Source organism: Daucus carota, chromosome 6, assembly GCF_001625215.2.
Source record: "Daucus carota subsp. sativus chromosome 6, DH1 v3.0, whole genome shotgun sequence".
NCBI classification, from domain to species: domain Eukaryota; kingdom Viridiplantae; phylum Streptophyta; class Magnoliopsida; order Apiales; family Apiaceae; genus Daucus; species Daucus carota.
In genome coordinates this window covers 5,542,433-5,561,381 of record NC_030386.2, presented here as the reverse complement: position 1 = coordinate 5,561,381, position 18,949 = coordinate 5,542,433, and the positions used below count along the sequence as shown (strand labels likewise).

General features: G+C 34.2%; 4 protein-coding genes across 20 annotated transcripts; 1 reads left to right on the top strand and 3 right to left on the bottom strand.

Moving 5' to 3' along the window:
- Nucleotides 1-1,985: 1,985 nt before the first annotated feature.
- LOC108227875 (uncharacterized) lies at nucleotides 1,986-10,174 on the bottom strand. Of its 17 annotated transcripts, none has more exons than XR_010284868.1 (10): nucleotides 9,881-10,174; nucleotides 9,239-9,282; nucleotides 9,110-9,126; nucleotides 8,890-9,016; nucleotides 8,625-8,708; nucleotides 5,138-5,196; nucleotides 5,010-5,069; nucleotides 2,852-4,764; nucleotides 2,550-2,668; nucleotides 1,986-2,392 (listed from the first exon to the last, which is right to left on the bottom strand). XR_010284868.1 is itself a non-coding variant. In XM_017403246.2 (10 exons), exons 4-9 carry the CDS (start codon nucleotides 8,966-8,968, stop codon nucleotides 2,853-2,855), a joined length of 375 nt encoding a protein of 124 aa, XP_017258735.1. In that variant the 5' UTR covers nucleotides 8,969-9,016; nucleotides 9,110-9,126; nucleotides 9,239-9,282; nucleotides 9,881-10,174; the 3' UTR covers nucleotides 1,986-2,668; nucleotide 2,852. The 17 variants fall into 17 exon arrangements, 1 of the variants encoding a protein (XP_017258735.1); XR_010284869.1 differs by having other exon boundaries at nucleotides 1,986-2,668; nucleotides 2,852-2,896; nucleotides 3,024-4,764; XR_010284870.1 differs by having other exon boundaries at nucleotides 1,986-2,668; nucleotides 2,852-4,030; nucleotides 4,140-4,764.
- Nucleotides 10,175-10,733: 559 nt separating this feature from the next.
- Nucleotides 10,734-12,586, top strand: LOC108226737 (uncharacterized). The gene is made up of 3 exons (XM_017401731.2): nucleotides 10,734-10,979; nucleotides 11,101-11,380; nucleotides 12,204-12,586. The coding sequence occupies exons 1-3, from the start codon at nucleotides 10,844-10,846 to the stop codon at nucleotides 12,445-12,447; spliced, it is 660 nt and encodes a 219-aa protein (XP_017257220.1). The 5' UTR covers nucleotides 10,734-10,843; the 3' UTR covers nucleotides 12,448-12,586.
- A 386-nt stretch (nucleotides 12,587-12,972) lies between these two features.
- On the bottom strand, nucleotides 12,973-14,699 carry LOC108224851 (F-box protein SKIP23). Its single transcript, XM_017399589.2, has one exon. The coding sequence runs from the start codon at nucleotides 14,430-14,432 to the stop codon at nucleotides 13,239-13,241; it is 1,194 nt and encodes a 397-aa protein (XP_017255078.1). The 5' UTR covers nucleotides 14,433-14,699; the 3' UTR covers nucleotides 12,973-13,238.
- Nucleotides 14,700-15,189: 490 nt separating this feature from the next.
- LOC108224746 (uncharacterized) lies at nucleotides 15,190-17,119 on the bottom strand. The gene is made up of 2 exons (XM_017399463.2): nucleotides 15,890-17,119; nucleotides 15,190-15,783 (listed from the first exon to the last, which is right to left on the bottom strand). The coding sequence occupies exons 1-2, from the start codon at nucleotides 16,996-16,998 to the stop codon at nucleotides 15,399-15,401; spliced, it is 1,494 nt and encodes a 497-aa protein (XP_017254952.1). The 5' UTR covers nucleotides 16,999-17,119; the 3' UTR covers nucleotides 15,190-15,398.
- Between the last annotated feature and the right edge of the window lie 1,830 nt (nucleotides 17,120-18,949).

The window sequence follows — 18,949 nt, the reverse complement described above, 5'->3', positions numbered from 1 at the left end:
CCCAACTAATAATTAAGTTCTGCAGCAGAACCCTACCTAACACTAGAAATAAGGTAAGGCTTCCATGATTCTTTTTCTAATGGTTCTCTCTTCAACATAATCTTTTATTGATATTCTGTTCGGTTTTTAGTTTGGGAAAGTAGAATAAGACACAATCAATATATACATACATGATCATACTCCACTACAAACCTTTTCTAAAATAAACACTACCAATTTAAATAAAAAAATCTCGAAATCACGTCGAAATATAGCATATATATAGTATGCAAATTGATCCAAGCGCTCGTATTAGTCTGTAATTTGTATTTTAATATAGTTTTGTGTTTGAACACTTGTGTACATATGTTATATATAAGATATTAATTTGTATTTTAGAAACTGATGATAATATCTGTCTTCTCTATTTCGGTTTGTTCTATTTTCAGATATGAAATTTTTATTATGTAAAATGACAAGGATAATTTTACATGTCTTTCTGTGAGATGTTAAGTATTTTTATATAAAAAAAATTTCATGTTCTTATGTATATTATATTTTGATACAATTTATTGGCCTGTGAAGGTGATTTTTATCAAAATTAGAAAGCAAAACTAAGAAGATGCTTGAGGATATCCCATTGATTTCGAGTTGAACAAATTGGTTTTTTCCAAGTAGCGATGGCAGAAAAATCCGTTCTAAATGAATACCCGACCGTTTTCGACCCGAATGGATTTTTACCGAACCTGATATTTTGGATTTGAATTTGATTTTTAGACCCGAACGTTGTGTGTGTTCAGAATTAATTTCAAAATATAATACATAAACTTTGAGGGGTCACAAGGGGTGAAATAGCTGTTAGAAACTAATATACACACTGTTACCTCTGAAATACTTAACGTTAACGTTGGTTTTTAACAGAATGGTTGATCATGGTTATAAACTGAAAGCTACGACAAACTATGGGTCACGAACTACCACGTTTTAAAGTGTGGGTACTCATTTGCTAATGAACTAAAGTCCAAGGATAGAAAGTGCAAAAATCTCTTTTGTTTATAATACTAGGGAATTATGCCCGCGCTTCGCGAGCTCCCATCAAAATTGTTTAATAATTGATTAAAATTGATGCATGACGAATTTGTTTTATAAAAATGAAGCGTATGCGAATTTATAATATTATTAAGAATAATTACATCAGCAACGATGACTATGATTACACTCCTTACTATGTATAATTCATATTTATCCATATTGATCTGACAGGCAAAAATATTATTGAGAAAAACTAAAGGTTTATACTTATTCGTAGTATTGACGCAAAAATTTACTTAACACATTTTGCTTATAAATTCATATCCATTATTTAAAAATTATCGTTATTTTCATATCTGATATTTAAACATTATTATTTTTTAATAATTTTTTTTTGATGAAACTATGTTGGATGGCAAATTATTGGGTTCAAGGAAAATTGGTTGAAAAATTAAAAAACAGCCTCATGTTTAAATCATTTTTATGTAACATTAGTGTGATCGTGTCACTCTTGGTTATTTCCCGACCAACATTATCTACTCTCGGAGAATGTCTTTCAAGGTTATCAAATATTAATTTTATGCAAGTTTTAGTAAATTTCAATCAAAAACAGACAAAAGAATACATTATGGGTAATACTTTTTCTAAGAATTGTATAAGTTTTATCAAAGCAAGTTTGATCTAATATGAAATGATGATCCAGGATCCCGGATCCCTCTGACTATACTACCCGGACTTGAATTAGATGAGTGAGCTAAACAATCGTCTGCTCTATTCCCAAATCCTTTTACATATACAATTTTAACATTATTTTCAGTACTTATATCTTAAAATTATTATCATGAAAAAAAAACTTATTATCATGAAAGATTTTCGAAAATTAAAATTGATGTTATGACAAAATTAGGTGAGTCCTTGCTTACATAATCCTAGTTACAGTCAAATATGCAAGATATATATTAGAGATGTTGTGATTGATCCTTAAATCTCAAGGACTCATCCTTTGTTAATATGTGCATGGCATGTGAATGCAATATCCTCTCTTGCTGTCAAATACCTTATTTGTCTCTCATCCTCAGTAATTAGCTTGATTAATCCCTCAACATCATTAATACTTAATAATCTTGATCCTGCTATATGCTAGAGTGTGAATTTTTCCCGACAACATATTTAATCTCTGATGCATAAAGTGCTCTGGGTTCATTCCATTCCTGGCCATGTTATTTGCCTCACTTTTCGTGATGGAGTAAGGTCTCTGGATTTAATCAGCTTGTGATCCTCAAATTAGCCTTATATTGAAAAATATTAGATAAAATGTGAACTGCTTACTGGCATGAATACTGCATTCTCCAATAATGTACACATACTTCTCTCTCAAACACTGCACTAATAAAAAAATTATTAGCAGGCGGACTTCAATCATTCAATGCACAATGTCACTTGACTATTTGCAGATATCGCCCAAGCAAGAACATAAACATTAAATCAGTGCCATACATGACAAATTACTTCAGGCAACCTAGTTAAACTGACCATACCACAGTTGATCATAACACCTGCATCTTTCATCACACCAATCTTTTCAAATGCAGTATTGCCTACTTCCAGTATAAGACCTAACGACAACTGTTGGTTTGACCTCCATATCCTTTTCTACCTGCAGAACAGTGGTAGCATATTAAACAAATCTGATTGTTTCTAGCATATGGTGCACTTCAAGAAATAAAGGTTACAATTCTGAATTTTGAGACGGATCCCTTGTACTAAAAATTAAGACTTATCAATTAATATTACAAACTCGAATAATATTATAGCTGATTTTCAAATAATTGTTAATTACCTTAGTTGTTTAAGCCAAGAATTGAGATTATATCCATTCCATGACCTGTAAAATCATTTTGACAAACCAGAGATTAAAATCTAGAATCTCGACATAAATGATAAGAAAATACAAAATCTAGAATTGAATTGCTTTTACAATGATTGTTAGTTCAACCAAGAGAGAAACATACCGTAAGGAATGAATTGGGGCACAGAGTAGTAATATGGGAGAATCGAACATATTCCAAATAATAAAGAGTAATTAGAAATTAATATGATCATTACAGAAAAGTTAAATCACAAAAAATTGAAATTATGCTGAAAAATATCATCATAATTGAGTAGGACATGCATATTTTAAAACTTTAATACAAATTTAATTTTCATATTTGTTTTCTGATTATACAAATGAGCGCCAATGTCCACTATATTCAGCTCTTTTATGTTTCATGTTCTGGTTTATCTCTTTCTTCTGTAAGAGCGAGGCGAAGACATAGTATTTGATTATATACATGCTGTTCTTGCTACCATTTCAGTTGAACATGCATAGTGCCTTTAATCCTTGTCAATAGTTTTCCTAAGATTATTACTTCAATTACTTCCTAATAATTAGTTATTAATTACTGGGAAATGCAGAAATTTTCGACATAACAAATGAAATCACATGTTGGGGGCAAATACTGAGCCGAACCACAAACCATGAACATGAAATTTTACAAAGCGTCTAAATGATACATAAACTATCTTTTTCATCAGAACGCCCAATCAATGATGTACATAACTTTGCGTCCGTACAAATTAATACAATATAGTTTAGATAAAGAAGGAAGCAAATATTTTGTAGCATAAATGTTTGATCAGTAAGGGGTATCTGCAAAATTTTCTGAAAGGAAATCAAGGGGAGACCCAAATATTTTTGAAATAACTGAACCAACTCCTGATGCAATGCCGCTGATGAGACTTTCCATTACCACCGGAATCCCTCCCTCCCTCCCTCTCTCCCTCTCTCTCTCTCTCTCTCTCTCCCCCTCTCTCTCCCTCCTTGTTCTCTCTCTTTCTCTCCCTCTCCCTCTCTTCCCCCCTCTCTCTGGCGTTGTTGTTTTTTAGTAATTATATTTGAGAATCAATCCAAACGCCATCCATGTGTACGCAGTAAAATTGAGTAAAACCGTGTGAGTATCATATGCGAGACAAACTCCTGTGTGTGAATAACATGTTAGAAGACTTAGAAGATGAATTTATAGAGAAAGAGAGGAGGGTGTGATGATTGAATGAAAGAGACAGAGGGTTTGAAGCCATTTTCTAACCATTTCGTAACTGCCAAGATTTATGATGTCAAAAAGCTGACACATCAAAGCATGGAAAGAGAGGGATACGCATGAATCCTATACTTAATGATTAAAAAAATAGGATTCATTATGCAACACTGCGACTTTTGTTTAACCAAGTGTATATAGTATATATAGACATTAGTTTCTCGACACAAATATATAATAAAAGTACTTACTATTAAAATTCCTTTTATATTCATCCACCATAGAAAAAGGATTAGTTAAACATCACTGTGAGTGTGGTATGTGAGCCAGGTTAAGGGGAGAGGGAAGAAAACTTACATCTTGAGACTTCATAGGATCTACTGCATACTTCGTGTTAGGATCTGCTTTTGAGGGAGATTCAGGCTTTCCACCAGTCTTCTTTTATCTTGAGATTTTTGTTTTAGAGATTGCATGTTTTTTACTTGAGTTTATGCAAACATAATTTTCATTCACTGAATGCATTTTTTTTTTAATTTATCCATGCATCAGAAACAAATCCCAGATATGCTCTTCAATTAATACTTCAAATAGTACTTATTAGATCTACACTTTGGCGAACCAACTTACAGGTAACCCTTCCAACCATAATCTGTTGTTTCATCTCCTTCTTGGAAGCCTAAGTACAAAAAATAAGTTATAACAATAGAAATAACAGAACTCTTGAATCATGCAGTAACTTATATTGGTTAACTAATAATATATGATCTATTGTTTCCAAGGATCTAAGGACCCTGGTTACATAAATTTACATAAAACATTAATGTATTTAATTTGCAAGCATAAATATAAGATTAAATTGTCATTCCAATCTTATAATATAACAAATATAAAGATGATTAGATAATAATAAGAATAAGATACCTTGGCCAGATGGATTGTTTTCTTTATCGTCATGCATTGAACCTGTGCAAGAATTGATATCTGAGATAGGTAAATACATATCAGCAAATTAGAAGTCATGGAAACGGACACTTTTAGTAAACATTTACCTGATGGATTTGAGATGCTTTCCAATATTTGCAGCTCTCCAAAAGGAGCACCGCAGCATCTGCAATGACAAATGTTTATAGTAATTTCCATGCCTTTATTTACCTATGAATTGAGATGATGATGGAAAGGAAAATAATTAAAACATTGATTTTAATTTTCCCTTTTAGACAAACCTGACATTCCTATGTGAAGATGTCAATTTTAATTGTAAATTCATTGGGCATATTTCATGAATGTAGCCTAACCATTCACCATGACAATGGCGTGTTTTAAGTTTTAGTTTTCACATAGTGTGATAATGCAATGAGTGACACTATAACTTCTGAGGTAGCAGTTCTCTTGTGGAATATCCGCATGTCAAAATAGGTCTTGAATGCGAACTTTTTCTTTATGAAGTCTGCCGGTGGGAGTCAGTCTGCGCAATATAATAGATAAGCCATCAAATTGTGCACGTTTGCATGCTTGTCATTTGTTCATTGTTGCATCACTGCATCGACTTCTTACATTAGTCTGTTCTCTATTTGCAGATACTTATATCAAATGTATGATAAGCAGTAGTCACACAATGACATGTACTGTTTAACAAACCCAAAAGATTTGAGCCCAGAAGGGCTAAATCATTATACACTAATTAAACCTAAATATTAATATATATTTCAAACAAATTAAAATCATATATTTAAAAATATTGACATTAATATACTTCAATAATATAATGACACGATATTAATTTGTTTTTAATATTAATGATGTCTAAATCATAGTGGATGCTATTTATTGTAGCAGTCACAATTTTTAGAAAAAAACAATATTAAAAATATCTGTTTACCTCTCAATTTCTGCAAGAAATCCACATTAGAGAGGGGAAATAAATTCATGGCTAGCCACATGAATTAGAATGTCATCTGGACAATAACAGCATGCAGTCTATACTCTATACATTGTGAATAGATGAAATACAATTCTATATTAAACACCAAGATCAGAGATGATTATGCATAAGATTCACAGAGATTTCATATTAATAAGCAAAAAAGAGAGGAAAATGCAGCTGAATCACATAATTAATAATTCAGAAGCACAAATCATATATCATGAATGTTCTTTCCTGGAATTGTGACAGAAGCAATTATTTCTGCTTATACCATCTGATTACACATGCTATTATTAAATGAACCTGACATACTATTGGAAGCACGCTGCACTGCCACATAGTTCCCAACTATCAAAAATTTATACCAAAAATTTACAGAAGCAACATACCTATAGTGGAATAAGGTTTTCAACTTATATGGGTTAATTAGACAAATGCTATTTGTAAATGAACCTGATATACTATTGGTAGCACGCTGCATTGCCACATAGTTTCAAACTCTCAAAAACTTATACCAAAAATATACAGAAACGGCATAACTATAGTGGAATAAGGTTTTCAACTTATATGGGTTAATTAGACACTTAACCATACTGTTTTGTACTATCTGCGCTCGGGCTACAGGAACTAAAATCCACTATTATGCATCATCTTGTAATGTCGATCTTCCCCTTTCCTATGTTTTGCCATGTGTTATTCTGTACACATTTTAAAGATACTGATAGCTTCAAAACTTCCCTGTACTGCCCTTCTAGTAGAAAGCTTATATGATTGACATATAATATTTGAACCGTTACATGTTAGATTAGTTATTAGCTCTATTAATGTAAATCCTGAAGTCTTGAGAAGGCCACTAACAGAGTACTTGAACCCTGTTATATACTTATTTATCTTCCAAACTGGGTATGTAAAGATGGACTCCAAATACTTGCACATAAGTGATCATAAATGCTGAATATTTATAAGCAACAAAGGACAAAGAGTTGTAGAGAGGTGCATCATGCATTATTATTATTAGTCAATGGAAACATGTTTTTGTGTATCAAAATGTCTTAAACTTAAACCAAATATTAACCAAAAGGTACAGCATCTTTTAATTCATTTTATGGATTTCTGACTATGATCCTTTAAATGCCAAAATGCAATAGAATTTTTTTAAAAGAGCATAATAATCTAATCTTGCTAAATTTTACACGATAGAACTCTCAATAAGATGAATACAGACAGTCTAGTGAACTCTAATACACTGAATGTGAATCTTGGGATTTGATGTACTTCATATACTACTGCACACCTTGGCAGATGTACTTCATGTACTACTGCACACCTTGGCAGTTTTTTCCCAGGATACATATAGGGATGTTATTATATATAAAATTAAAAAACATAAGCAACTTCATAAAACTATAAATGTCTACCTAAATCAATCTGATTTTTTAACCTTGGTGCCTTAATCTAACAGCTGGCTCCAAGATACAAAGGTACCTGCCTTATAGCCTTCTTATAAAATTATAGATAAAACGGATGATGGACTCGAAATTCATTCCTTAGTCTATTTATTAGCTTTATTAAGATTAATGACCTAAACCTTGCACTGCTTAATGGATAATTTATCTTATCAAATGGACTTGACAGAACTACTGGCTTCCCATCTTAGTGGAGCTCAATTTGAGGTGCATATACTATTGATGGGTTATTATATTTATAGGTGCTCGGTTGAAGAAATGCAAATGACAACCACTAATATGAGACTCTACAGAATCATACATCTGTTCCTTTGCAATTATAGCCATTACACATAGCTATTGAGGAAATGTATTTACAGAGTCTCATTTTGTTAATCTCATATTCTCTGAATGGTATATATAAATAAATTATGTTATCTTTGTACATAAAACATGAGGACATGATTATATATAGTATGATTTCAAATTTGATTATAAAAAATAAATAGAGTGACAGTAGCTTAGCCACAGACTGCAACAGAAAATACAGGACATTATCCATTGACTTTGGTAACTATAGTATTCTAAGTTTTTGTTACACACATTACATAACGGAAACATCGACAACAATGAAGCAACACTACATTATGTCGAAAAGTGCGCATCAATTACTCAAATAGCATGTACTTATCACAATCGTACTCTTTTTAGTGTAAAGTGCAGCCAAAAGGTACACACAACAGTAGTATTTAATGAAGGTAGCTGGCTTCCATCTGCTAACGTATATATTTTTAAAATTCACTTTTAGCTATAATACTTTAACTTCACTGAGGTTCCTAGATAAGCTAATCATAAATGAGGTTTGCATAAAATTATAAGAGAAGGTAGATGAAGACCAAAATCAAGCATTCCATGGTGTACATTACTCGAGGGAAACCACATCCGTATAGTTATATTCATATCATCTCAGCAGAATAAGATTTTTCACTTACTAAATCAAGTGAGAATTATGTACCTGCAAAGCAGAATACACTATTCCAAAATATATACAAATCTACAACTACCACTTTAAGATTGAAGCATAAAACTGGTGAAATAATTAACAACTTGCAACTGACCTATACCATGGCAGCAAATACACATCATATAACTGATTAAATAACTAACCTGAAAGAGCAAAATTCTGTATGCCGACTTCAGTAAGCTCCAGGTCGCTCATACCAGTTGAGTTCCTTCGCTTCGTTAGGATATCTTCCAACAAACATCAAAACATTAAAACATTAAAATTTCCTAATACTTAACATTGATTGTTTTACCACTAACATGACCGCGACCAACACAGGTAACACTTGGATGCAAGGTAATATTAGTACATACCATGATGTTTACAGACTATAATGAATTTGAAAATGAGTCCAGGCTCTGTGCTTACCCCTAGAGGCAGAGTCTGCGTTACGTAGGGATGATTCTCTATCTCCTCGTGTATAGATTTGTGATGATGATAAAGTCATTTCTTAATCTCCTCAAACGCCCAAAACATTTCTCCTCCTAAGCATGAACTTAACAAACATTACGCCGAGTATTAAAAAGTTAATGATTTATATCAATCGTGAAAATAAAAATTTGAGTGCAAACATATGATCTAAACTAACCTTGTAAGACATTAAATCTATAAAGGAAACAAAAATATATGTCAGGACTTTTATCAAACACTTAGAAAGCAAGGTAATAAAATTTGATAATACAAACTTAGAGATTTGAAATTGGGTTTTGAGGCTTACAATGTAAGTTATAATCTAAACTTAAGATTCTGTATATGTGAAACCTGCAACATCAACGTAATTCAATATCAATTCAGAACTAACAAAAACATAAAATTTGAACACTACACATTTCACAAACACCCATTTACAATTACATCAAACCAACATCCACAAACGCAAAAATCTGAAAACAGTGATCCCAAATTCACCAATAACATAAAACCCACCAAATTGAAGAACTCGATCACAAAACCCACAACTAAACCAATAATCACAAATTGGATGCTCATCTTTAACATTAATCATCGAAACAATATTTTAGAAAAAACTCTTAATTCTTTAAACAAACATGTTAACTGCAAGAAATTAAATCGGTGAGATGTATGAAAATGAAAGTATAATTGCCCATGATGCAGATTAGATATAGAAACGAAGAACACATCAAAATAGTTGGAATCGAAATCACCTCTCTACGTAAAAAAAATAAATAAAAAGACAACATCAGTTAGTGTACAGATCAATTAACGAATTTGGATATACAATCAATGATAACAAAATAAATGATACAATTGAAGGAAAGAAATCGACAGAGAGAGATTTAAAATCTGAATGAATGATTTAGTTACACTATTTCCATGCTAATCTCTGATAATCACAAACCTGTACCCGCTGCTGCCGGTGTAGTAAAACTGTCACTGTTCATGTCTGGCGATCTTGCTAAAAGATTGCAGATATGATCCATAAGGTTGAAGATGTTCTTGCTGGATCTTGAATTCAAAATTTAGATTTAGAAGGCGGTGGATAACGTAACAGAAAAGCCCGCACGATCAATTAACAGAAAGAAACGAATAAATGGGTTAACGGGTGAATGGGTTAACGGGGCAGGCAAAAAGCGGGTATTTTTAGGAGTATTTTGGGGCCTTCACTAGCAACTATTAAGAGTATATAGATGTATAGATAAGTGCGAATTTGTATATTCCTGAGTGATGGTGTCTTTTTCTATTAATCTTAATGAATTTTTTTAAAATTTCAGACTCCATATAATAAATTTTTTTATCTAGAAACTATTAGATACGGTTTAAGATTTTATTAATGTGTCATACTTTATTATCAATGTAGTTTAAATATAATTAAAAAAATGAAATTAATGTACGAGAAAATCAAAGATAAAATTATTATAATATAACTTACTTTTTGAAATTCAGATTTTGGATAAAATTGAACCCGATTCGAAACCGGTGAATTTCGATTTAGATTTGATATGTGAAATCCGATTAGATTTTGATTTGAATTTAAATTTTAAAAATAATTTAAATTTAAATTTGAATATTTTATTGTCCGAACCCATCTGATCCGTTGCAATCCCTCCTTGTAAGGGGCAAGCGGACCACGGCCTAAACATTATTTCGATTATGCAACGGAGTGACTCGATCTCCGTCACATCCTAGCTCAACTCTTTCGTCTTTTTGCACTTAAATTCTCTTTTGACAATTTCCAACAAAAAACAAACCAGCTAGCTCTGAATTAAAGATATTGAGCTATGTCTTTATCATCATATCTATCGGTTCAAATAATCAATCTATAGCTATGCACTAAGATTGAACTTGACAAGCCTCTTGAAATATGAAGTCCCCAAGTACATGCATCCTCTCTGCCTATGAACAAGAAAAACTCATGGACAAGCTCAGTATCTTCAAGATTCAAGGTCAGGATAAACGTGGACACAAACTCCTTCGCATAATTGGAAATCTCTTTCCCGGTAACAATATTAATATAGGCTTTAATTTTCTTTCTGTAGTACGGGCTTAGTAACATCATATTAAGATTATATTAAGATTTTATTTTATTTTATTTTTTTTTTTTTGTGTGTGAATTTGCAGCAAGGCTAGTGAGTGCGGAGGTACTGAGAAAGTACATGAATGAAAAAGTGTTTCCGAGGTTAAGCAATGATGGAGATGAGGTGAAGCCGTTCAGTGTAGTGTACATGCACACGGGAGTTGAATGGAGGGAAAACCTTCCGGGAATAATGGCTGCACGATCAATCAACAATGCTATTCCGGTGAATATCAGAAGTAATCTCCAAGCTATCTATTTTGTACATCCTGACTTGCAGTCCCGCGTGTTTTTAGCAACCTTCGGTCGTCTTCTTTTCTCCCAAGAGTAAGTTGATTTACATGACCATATGTATTCTTGACATGCATGAATTGAATTGTGTCTAAGCTCCTTAAAAGTTAAAAGTGGGAGAGCTATGGCCTGTCCTGGTAAGTAATGGTACTAAATCACACAACTTTGAATTGTGATTTTTGTGATCTGAGAAAATTAAATGTGGATTCAAGATCAGATCCTCCTTGCCCTTGTGAGAAGAAAACCATACATAGGCTAATTCTATATATATCACAATAAATATAAGATATTATCTGAAATCAAATAATCAACTATAAAATACTAAATAATTATGTGAGGCACATGAAAATCACATTATTATTAGAGCAAATCCATCAATGTCCTAGTTGGAGTCCTAAATATAATATAAGAAATTATGTCCTACTGATTTAGGATTTAGGACATGTTTAACTAATTTCAAACAATGCCTTACCCTCATTATATATTTAATATTTTATTATTAAAGATTTTTATCATCATTGAAGGAGAACATAAAGTAGAGACACAAAAAGGAGTATAAAATATAAGATACCACATATAAGATATCACTATAACATTGTTGGATCAATTTTTTTCATCAAAATGCTCTAAATTCTAATTTAGGACATCATATAAGACATCATACAAGACTTCTCTTGAACTCGCTCTTAAAAAAATAAATTCTTCTTGGTGTTTGAATGTGTGTTATGTTTCCATCTTATAGAATACAACAAATAGAGGTGATTCGAGGCACTTACCCATTGCATACGAACCGAACAAATACTGTGACGGTTAGAATTTGATACATTTAAATTTAATATTCTACTCTAAATGAATGCAGGTTGTACTCCAAAGTGATTTACATGAGTCGATTGCAATTTCTGTGGAAGCACATCAGAAGGAACGAGATGGAATTGCCAGAGTTCATTAGCAACTATGACAAAGCGCTTGATTCATGTCGTCGACGTAGACTTCCATTGGCGGATTATAGCCTGGAATTCCATGACCGGAAAAACCAAGTTCACAGTGTTGCGGCATATTTGGAATCTCCTATTTCTACTTTCTCCATAAGGCGTATTGGCTAGTGCCTAATGATGATAAATCAATTGCCTCAAAATGAATCAAGACAAGAGTGGTTTACCTAGACTTGAATCTTTTCGCTTGCTTGATGATATCAATATTACTAGCAAGTTCAGAATGGATGGACAATAAGTTGTGTTTCAATAACTGTTCTGTTTGAAGCAATAAGCTAAAGGAGAAAGAAATAAATGAGTATGTTCAATTTTACCTACTATCACATAAAAATGGTTTTTTATATACAGTTAGAAGCACTTCTTTTATCCTGGTTTTTTCTAATTTGTATGTAATTCTCTATTCTTATTTGTTAAATGGTCTGTCTTTTGATTCTGGGCAAGGTTTTTGTGCATGCAGGACTGCCATTACTAATTAGATTGTAGTCAATAAAAATGCATCATTTGCCTAAAAAGTGGTTGTTAGTGTGTATCCCATGGATACACATTAGAAAATCGGAAACTTAAAAAATGGCAAGTCTTTCGAAAATTGGTGGTTGTTAATATCAAATACCAGCATATTTTCTATCAACAGCATCATCACATAAGATTTATTACAACTTCACTGTGACTAGTTACATTACCAGATATTCTTAATGGATATAGCCTAATTATAATTACAACATGATTACTGGAGAACAAAGCTGAAATTATCTATGATACAAAACCACACCATAGCACCAAGTACCAACTATTAACAGGACACTCAGATTCTGCAGATTTATAATGCTGTGCTTCAATTGGAAAGCCCCTAGATGCCATGCTTCAGAAACATGAATATACAAATATTATGAAGATCTTACTTGCTAGCATGGATTGGGAGTAACCCAGATAGGCGGAGGCCAACTACGCGTTGAGTGCGAATTGAAGGGGTAACACGGCAAAGCCTCAATGCTCCCATCTTCCAAATCATAAACACCTAAATCATGATCCCCATTAACACCATCGTAATTCCACTCTGAGTAATCATCTGTAAAGTATATCCTATTCCCCTTACATTCGGGAAATTCAGAAGCTGACAATGCCAACGACGAATTTTCCCCAAGAAACAAAGCCTTATCACCCAAACTGTTCATGGCCTCCCACTTTACCCCTTTCATATCCAACTTATACACCTGAAATTCAGTTGTCTTGTATATAATATCAAGTTGATTTGAATCACCATTGAATTCAAGCTCCAAATACCTAGTAACCAACAACAATTCACCCTCACAAGCCACCAGGTATTGCATATCACCACCAACCTGATGTGGGGTATTAATAAATGAAACATTAGGCTTATCGCTGTTTAAATCACAGACAGCAATCTCGCCGTTCTTATTCACAGCCATAAACATTCCATTGTGATAAACAACATCCTCACAATATCCATGTGCTTCGTCGATGAATTTCCAAGTAGGAACATCATTTTTACAATAAGCAAGATCGCCCGTCTGATTAATTATGGCTACAACAATATAATCTGAACAAGAAGCCGGAGAGGCAGAAAGAATCACCTTTTTGATATATGAATCCCTCATCTCTTTCAAATTACAGCTATAAACATCGTCGTCCCCAGTTCGAAGAGTATACTCACGCCCCACCTTGGAATAATCAAAGCTCATAACATTTGGAAACTCTGACAACGGAGGAAGATTTACAACCACACGTGTCAAAGGATTCAAAAGAAGAACAGACGGTGATTCTTCCAGAAAAGCAAGCCAGCCGTGGGAAGAACCACAACGACGGCTCCTACGAGTGATTCTGGGGAGGGAAAAGGCATGAATTTTGTTTGTGGAGAGGCTATAGAAGCCACGAAGATGAGAGGGTTTGGAAGAGAAATGATCAGCAGGGAGCATGAGCCAGGGGAGTTGACAGGGGAGATTGAATGGGGTTTCGGGTGTCGATGATCGCCAAGTGAGACAAACGGAACGAAATCTGATACGATCATGGAGATGGTTGAGATTGGTGGCTATGGTGTAAAGTAATTCAGGAGGTAGTTCAGACCAGTCCACGGCCATATCTATGATGAGTATGGCCAGGACCGATTTGGTTTGTCGGAGGTTTCAAATTTTCATGGATGGATATTATAAACATAAACAGAAATCAAAACAAGGAGAGGAGAGAGAAGAATGAGAAGAAGAGGATGCAAGCAACACCTCTGTTTCTCTCTCCTTGCTTTGCTTAGGATCTGTTATTAGTTACTAATTTTCCCTTAGGTTGGGAGATTGTAAGTATTATTTAGATAGTATGTGCGAGATTGCCGCATCTATGTCAAAATTCTAGCACACTTGGATATCTAATCCTGTGGTCCTCGATATATACACGTATCACATGGGAAAATGTTAGACCACTTAATTATTCTACCCAGACTTCTCCTACCCAAAAAATCAATTGATGATGGGGCATTTTCACGAATACCCTTCAATAACAAACTCTGCAAATACACTGGTAATAGCTATAAAGGGTCCTAGTCCCGGCATATGTATGTCAAGGACCTCTTAACACCTGCAATTTCCGTCCAGCGGTTAAAAAGTCCATTGATAATAGCTATAAAAGGTCCTGATCCCAGCATACGTATGCCAGGGAGCTCTTAACCCGTCTACAATCCGTCCGGCAGTTAAAAAGTCCACCGCTGGACAGGCGCTACATAAGTTATAATCCTCACTACCGGAAATTGTAAGCTGTTTAAGAGGTCCCTGACATACATGGGCTAGTGACCTTGACCCAGCTATAAAAACAACACACTTTTAATTTTACGAATCAAACTGCAAGACATTGAGTGAATAATGCAAAGTTTTCGATTAACAAGTTAAGATAAAAACTTAAGAGAGCCAAAACCACAGCTCATGGCACTCTCTCCATGTGATCCAAACAACAAAAACTGTTCTTGGAGAGAGTATAAGCAATCTACATAAATAATAAAAACACGGCGTACAGTTCGAATGTTCCACCACCCTTGTAACTAGATGATCTCTATGCCTTCATTAGGCAATCACCTCGGCATCCTTCTCGGTTGTGACCTTAACTTCTGCAGAAGAGACTTCAGCTTCAGAACCTCTCCCATTAGTTGTAATTTCAACTTCATCATTTTTCATAACAGGCTTCTTATCATTAGTTGTTACAAGTAAATCAGGATAATTGCGGTAGTTTAGAGAATGCAGCCAAAGGCCAACAGCTCCGTCCTTGTGTTCTGATGATGCAATATGGGAATATATGTGTTTGATCTTGAAGTCCTCTGCTTCAGCCTCATAATCATTCATAGACACTTCTTCATGACTATCTTTCCATTTCTGGTTATATGATGTGAAGAAGCACTCATCCAAATATAATCCAACTTCCGGGGCCATAGGAACAGTAATATTAATATCCCTAAATTCGCATTCAAGTCAAAGTAACACAATTAGATCTTAATTCTAGTAAAGGAGAAAGAAAAGACAAAACGAAAAAATATATGAACAAAAACTGAAATACTCACTTCTGCAGAGCAATGTCAATAAAGGATTCTGGAGCACAATTTCTCATAATTGCAACGGCCACACCAATCATCTTCCGAATTTGATGAAGCATGAAGCTTTGTCCTACAACCTCACACTTGATAAATTCAATACCATCAACAGTAACTGTGGTATCAGCTTTGAACGAAATAATGTACCGGTGAGCAGAGGGATCATCAGCTTTTGTTCTAGTTGTGAAGTTGTGATAATTGTGAGTTCCTTCATAACTTTTCAAGATGTTATTAAACCTCTGTTTTTCCTTTTCTCCATAAGTAAACCCGCTCTCATTCAATTCAACATCAATTTTCATTTCCTCTATTGCCTCATTTTGGTCATTCCCAAATTCTTTTACATGCTCAGCATTAAGGTCATTACCATTAACATTATCACCGCCAGCATTAGCCAGATCAATCAATTTAACATCTTCACTTCCCAAATCAGACACCGTAGACAAACTGTTTGACAAATTCTCCGACTCAGATGTGACCGCACCAAAACTCCTCTTACCCATCACACCAAACACCTTGCGGCCTCTCTCGGAACACTGGAAACACTTGAGAAGCTGAACATCAGAGCCAAAACTAGCTAACACACTCTCTCTATCACGATGTGCAGTAGGATCAAGTGCAAAAACAGGCAACATATAAACATACCTCCTACGATCACAAAACTTTTTAGCATTAAACGAGGCCGTGACACGCTTATAGCCAAAAATCTTAAACTGAATGGGCAAATGAGATTGCAAGCGGGGAATAAAAGAATCAGTTGGGTCAATGTAGAATTTACCAGAAACAACTTGACCAACAGCACTCACACCCTTATCAGTACGAGCAGAGCGAGCCCAATCGAAACGCTTGGGGATACCACGGTCGTGTTCGGGAACAGCCCCAGCTTGAAAAAGAGCTTCTTCCAAATCGCCTTCGATGGTTTTGGCACCTGGGTTCTTTTGCATTCCTTGATAACCAACTCCGCAATAGGCGAATAGTATTGCGATTTTGCGGCGTTTGGGCCTGACTTCGTCGGAGGACATTTTCTGTTTTTTAGGGTTCACTTCTCCTTCTACTTGTGTAGCTGCTGCTTCTTTTTCCATTTTTTTGTAATCAAACTCTTTCTTTCTTACCCACTGCCACTTTCTCTTTTATCCACTTACAGTACTTTCTAACCCTAAAATCACCGAATCAGGTGCCTGTTGAGGAGCTAATTGCATATCCCACCCGCTGAAAGCAACTCCAGCAGCTTCCCTATTTGGAGTCTTAAACCAAAATTTTAAAATAGGGATAATTAATTCTAAGGTCCCTGAACTATAGGTCGTTTATTATCCGGGTCCCTATCCTATTTTTTACATTAATACGATCCTTAAACTTTCATAATTTTCTGATTCGGATCCTTCCGTTAAAAGTCAACTAACATCCGTTAGTCAATGCTTACATGGCAAATATAAAAAATAAAAATTAAAAAAATAATAGCTGACTGATCAGAAACTCATCACAGCAATACTCTCCTTCGTCACCATAACCATCACCATCCTCTCTTCTTGATCTTGGACCTAAAGAAACGGGGGAGTGTACATATATTAACAGGTTGTGGAGTATATATACACACATACTTACATTCTCGCACACAGATACACACAACATTTGTGTGTATGTATAATGCAAATTATTGTATTAATAGGTCTGATTAATGGGTTTTGTGTTTAGTTTCTCCCTTCAATTCTTCTGCTGCATATCCTAGGGAGGGAGCTATAGGGAAAGAGAGGGAGAGAGAGGAGAGGGGGAGAGAGAGATCAAGAAGACAGGATGGTGATAGAAGAGAGTATTGCTGTGATGAATTAGCTATTACTGTTTTAATTTTAATTTTTCGTATTTGCCACGTAAGCATTGACTAACAGATGTTAGTTGACTTTTAACGGAAGGACCTGAATCAGAAAAATTTGAAAGTTTAAGGATCGCATTATTACAAATAATAGGATAGGGATCTATATAATAAACAGCCTATAATTCAGGGACGTAAGAATTAATTATCCCTTTTAAAATATGAGGAATATGGGAAAATAATCCACTCCAACAGTATCTTAGAGCAAGTCCAACACTATGCTAAGAAGTTCCCTAAAAATATTATAAAATAATATGTCTTAGGGGTCGTTTGGTTGGGTCCTTTCTGGTATCAGGTATGGGTTTGGTTCATTCCAACCCCATACCTGATGTTTGGTTGAAATTTTTTTAATCTGATACTCATACCTGAAACCCACCAGGAATGAGTTTCTCATACCCTAGGGGGAGGTGGGTATGAGAAGGGGGTATGGGTATCAGTTTTAGTTTAATTATTTTTTAATATAAAGTATTATAAAACTTTACAAAAATATTTTAAATTAAAATTGGTAAATCTCACCTGAATAATAAATATTTTTATTTAACAATAATTAGTTTTATTTAATTATTTTATAAAAATATTTCAAATAACATAAATTCATTCCGGCGTTGAACCAAACAAATGCTATCAGGAATGATACCTCAAACCCATACCAGCTCAAACCGATTCCTGATTCCAAATCGATACCGTCTCGCGAACCAAACGACCCCTTAGTGATTTAGCACAAGATTTAGCACATGAGCTCCAATAGTACTCCCTATATCCATTCCCTATTATTATAATAATATTAAATAGTGGAGGAGAGAGGGAAAAAGAGAGAGGGAAATGATGTGGAGGAGAGAGGGAAATGAATATTTTAATGATAAAAATAGTTTAGAAGTGGCTAGCATATTCTAAAAATAGGGAAGGGGAGGCTTGTGCTAGTGATTTAGCACATCACTAGCATAGTGAGTGCAATTTTATCCCATATTCCCTATTTTTGGATTTAAGACTTGATTTAGCACACCTATTGGACTTGCTCTTAGTGATTCCCTAAATCACTAAGATCCACTAGCCATGCCTTATTTTTAGGTAACCTCTCTCCTCTCCTAAATCTTATTTTATAATAAATTTTGAATACAAACATGTTCTCTCTCTTCACCTATTGCAATAATGGTAACTTTTAATAA